The sequence below is a fragment of the Otolemur garnettii genome, unplaced genomic scaffold (assembly GCF_000181295.1).
Source record: "Otolemur garnettii isolate 467f Iridium unplaced genomic scaffold, OtoGar3 scaffold00104, whole genome shotgun sequence".
Taxonomy (NCBI): domain Eukaryota; kingdom Metazoa; phylum Chordata; class Mammalia; order Primates; family Galagidae; genus Otolemur; species Otolemur garnettii.
The window spans coordinates 6,521,006-6,524,401 of NW_003852499.1; the positions used below are offsets into that span (position 1 = coordinate 6,521,006).

Sequence of the window (3,396 nt, forward strand, 5' to 3'; positions counted from 1 at the left end):
AAAAGAAAAATGAATCTAAACATTACAAACTGCAATACAGCTTGACCTCCCATATTGCTACCATGTCACAGGACACTGTCCCTCTGTCGTAATTCTATCTGGCATTCAAATATGCAGGGCATGGGGACATAGGTAATCTCAAATCCCAATGATTGCCCAAATTTGATTCTGAGGTGCACAATATGATTTTTTCAGTTATATTTCAGCTATTATTAACATCCCTTAAATTCTCTGTGTCTGAGCAGAACAGAGCCACAGGGGGACATGAAGTGAGGAGGGGTATGTAGGAGGGAGCTGAGGACATGAGGTAAAAACATGAAGAGGTCACTCTGCTGGGGGGGGGTCACCAACCAGGCAAGACCAACATTGCCAATTACAGTAAGACTGCACTTAACATCGACAGGTTCTTGGAAAATTTGACTTGAGGTGAAACGACATGTATTGAAACCAATTATTTTCCTCATCAACGTCGTAACAAACATTGTTTGAGGACCTGCTGCACTTTGCAGGCTCACTCACCTAGCGCTCCTGCACACACTAGCCTCTACGTCAGCCCTGCTGAGGTCTTCCAGCCAGTCCCACCCTTTTGGACTCACTCCCTCTGCCCATTTTGCACTTGGATCCCATCAGCTCCCGGAAGCCCCGGGGCGCTGGAAACAGAGGCCTGTCCAGGAGCTGGCACACCCTCCGACTTACCCCCAGTTTAGTGCTGCTGGAGGACAGGAGAGAGACGCAGGTATGTGGCCGGCCCCATTCCCCCAATCACCTGTAGCAGTTGTTGTGGTACTTGTTGTAGCTGCCCAGGGCCGTCAGGCACCCTAGACAGATGGCGAAGGAGAAGAAGATCTGGGTGCCCGCATCCATCCACACCTACAAAGCAAAAAGGTGAAGCTGGGCCCCAGGAAACATGGCCTGCTGGGCCTCCATGGGAGGATTCAGGCATGTGGCCGAGCCAGGCACTGGCTGAGCTGAACAGAAGTCTATACCCAGCCAGAGTGGTTCCTACTAGCCCTGCTAAATTCCACGGCCTCTACTCCCTGGCTCCTAGATGACATTTCCTGGGCACTGCCAGGAACAGCTTTAGACATTCAAAGGAAAGACGAAGGGGCCTGCGGTGGAGGAACGTGGGAGGGTGGGACAGTGCTCTAGAGCAGAGCCAGGTCTGCTGTCCAGGTTTGGATCATGGGTTCTGCCCTGCCGTCTCTTATCCTTGGCTCTCATGGGGCTGTGACCAGTGTGGAAGGACTCCAGACACAGGGTCTCTAGGAATATGGGTCCTTAATTTTTAAGTCAACATGAGCATGTAGCTCTGTCCCTCACATCTCAGAACCCTCTGTCTGAAAAACAAGGAGAGGAATCTTCAGCTCACAAACAGTCAAGAGGATGAATGGAAAAGCATCTGTAAAGGGCTTTGTACTCTGTGGGGGGGAAAATAACTCCAGCGAAACATAGGATATGGTTGTTACCAGTATTATCTCAGCTGGCCGGCCCAGCCTGTGCATGTTGTGATTTAGAGTCAACAGCTAGAAAAACATCCCCGAGAGAAAGAACATCAAGGCAATGATGAAGCGGCCATGCAGAATCTTCAGGAGGTGAGGGCCTGGGGCTGCAGACCCTCTTCCCGAACTCCAGCCTGCAGCGGATGCAAGCACCACGAGGGAGCACCAAGCTGTGGACACAGAGTGGCCGGAGCAGGTGTCCCTCACATGTCTGTGTTCCTAACAGCAAGGGTGCCTGATACCCAGCCCCATCCCAGTGGCCCCAAACAGGCTCTTGCTTTCCATAACCCTCTGTCCTTCCATCGTTTCCTTCCCCCTTGGCTACGACCTCACACACCAAAACCTTGGCCGCTCTGTCCACAGTCCTCAGCCCCTTGCCATCTGTGCCTGCCTCCCTGACCATTGCCACCACACTCAGCCCCACCTCCAGCTCTCTCTTTTTACATTCATCCCTAACAAAGTGCTCACTGGTCTCTGCACTGTTGGGGTGTGCGGGACCCCCTCAGCAAGCTGACAGCCTCAGGATCACAGAGTCCTCAGCCTGCATCCCCAGTGGAGACAGTGACTCTCTATGCCTGGAGGAGAACCCAGAAACTGAATCCTTTTCAAAACTTCCTGCATGCTCCTATTGAGCAGCCTGACAGCCCCCAGAGCTAATGACAGGGGAGACAGGGGTGACAGAGGTGCACCAGGCACGGCTCCTCATGCTGCATTTCCATTTCTGCCGATACGGGATGGACCAGAGAAAGATGATGCAGGGAAGGGGAGTGTCTCCAGCATTCTGTCCTTTGTGCCCACTGCAATTCCATTCTGGGGCATTCAGCAGGGTAGGCCTTGCCACCAGGGAAAAGGCATCAGTGGCAAGAAGCACAGAGGTCTCTGAGGGGCTGGAGCAGGAAGGAAATAGCACGGAAAAGCGAAGCGCCTGGGAAGCTTTTTTAAACATGGGGGAAAATTACAAAGAGAAAGGGAGGGGGGCTTCAGGATTTATATCGGAAATTAGAGAAGGAAAGAGTGGGAATAAAAGGGGGAGCACTTGCAAACTTCAACACGATACCACACCAAGTTCACCAAGTTCAAACAGATGCCACTTGGCCAGTCTGTTTGCTCCTATAAGAAATTCCAAATCCTTTTCTCTTCTAAAACTCTGCCATGCAGATCCTGTGAGGACAGTCGTCTTGGGAAACCTCTAGCAGGAAGGTCACCCTGCAGTGCAAGGCCCTGAGCTGGTACAGGAAAGATTCACCCAGGGTCAGGGAAGGAAGGAGGGTAGAAGTGCTATCTCCTGGGACTCGTAGGTCCCACACCCCCCAAGGTCATTGAGGATGTGGCCTAAGAGCCTGGGGCCCGAGGCTGTTTGCTCCCATGGTGGGCAAGGTGCAGAGTGGGCATCAGTTACCAAGGAAACTGCCAAGCACCTTGGAGACTCTGTGTGGCTGCCCACATGTAGGCGGGGGGTGCAATCTGTGATGACAAAGTTTTGTGAACTTAGGCTTGGGAAGAATAACAAGAGAAATCGTGACTTGGCCATTCACCTCACTCAGCAGGGGTGTCTGGTGGGAGCTGGCTCAGACTGAGCCTAGCAGGGAGGGAGGTTAATGAGAACAGAGAAGGATGCAGCAGGAGGGCTGTGAGTTCAGAGCTCAGGGTTAGATGTGGGGCCTTTGGCCAAAGCCCTTCCCTGGGTGCTTGGCAGGCCCTGCTCTCCTCACAGCTGCCACCTGACAGGCCCGCTGGGCAGAAGGTGGGGTGGGCCAAAGGAGGGCTGAAGGGACAAGCAGAGCAAGCCGTCCTGTTCCCACCACGGGCAGCCATTCCAGGATCCTGGTTTCTGGAACAAAGCTCTGATGTGTCTTTGGTTGGGGCAGAAGAACAACCAAGAAAAAAACAAGTGTGG

At 52.9% G+C, this 3,396-nt stretch overlaps 1 protein-coding gene across 1 annotated transcript in view; it reads right to left on the minus strand.

Moving 5' to 3' along the window:
- Positions 1–3,396, minus strand: part of SLC6A13 (solute carrier family 6 member 13) — a 34,001-nt gene that overhangs the window by 5,968 nt on the left and 24,637 nt on the right. The window contains exons 8-9 of the mRNA XM_012809311.1: positions 767–870; positions 597–712 (exon numbers count right to left, since the gene is read on the minus strand). Of these exons, the coding sequence (XP_012664765.1) occupies positions 597–712; positions 767–870 (220 nt within the window). The remainder of the gene's footprint in view (positions 1–596; positions 713–766; positions 871–3,396) is intronic.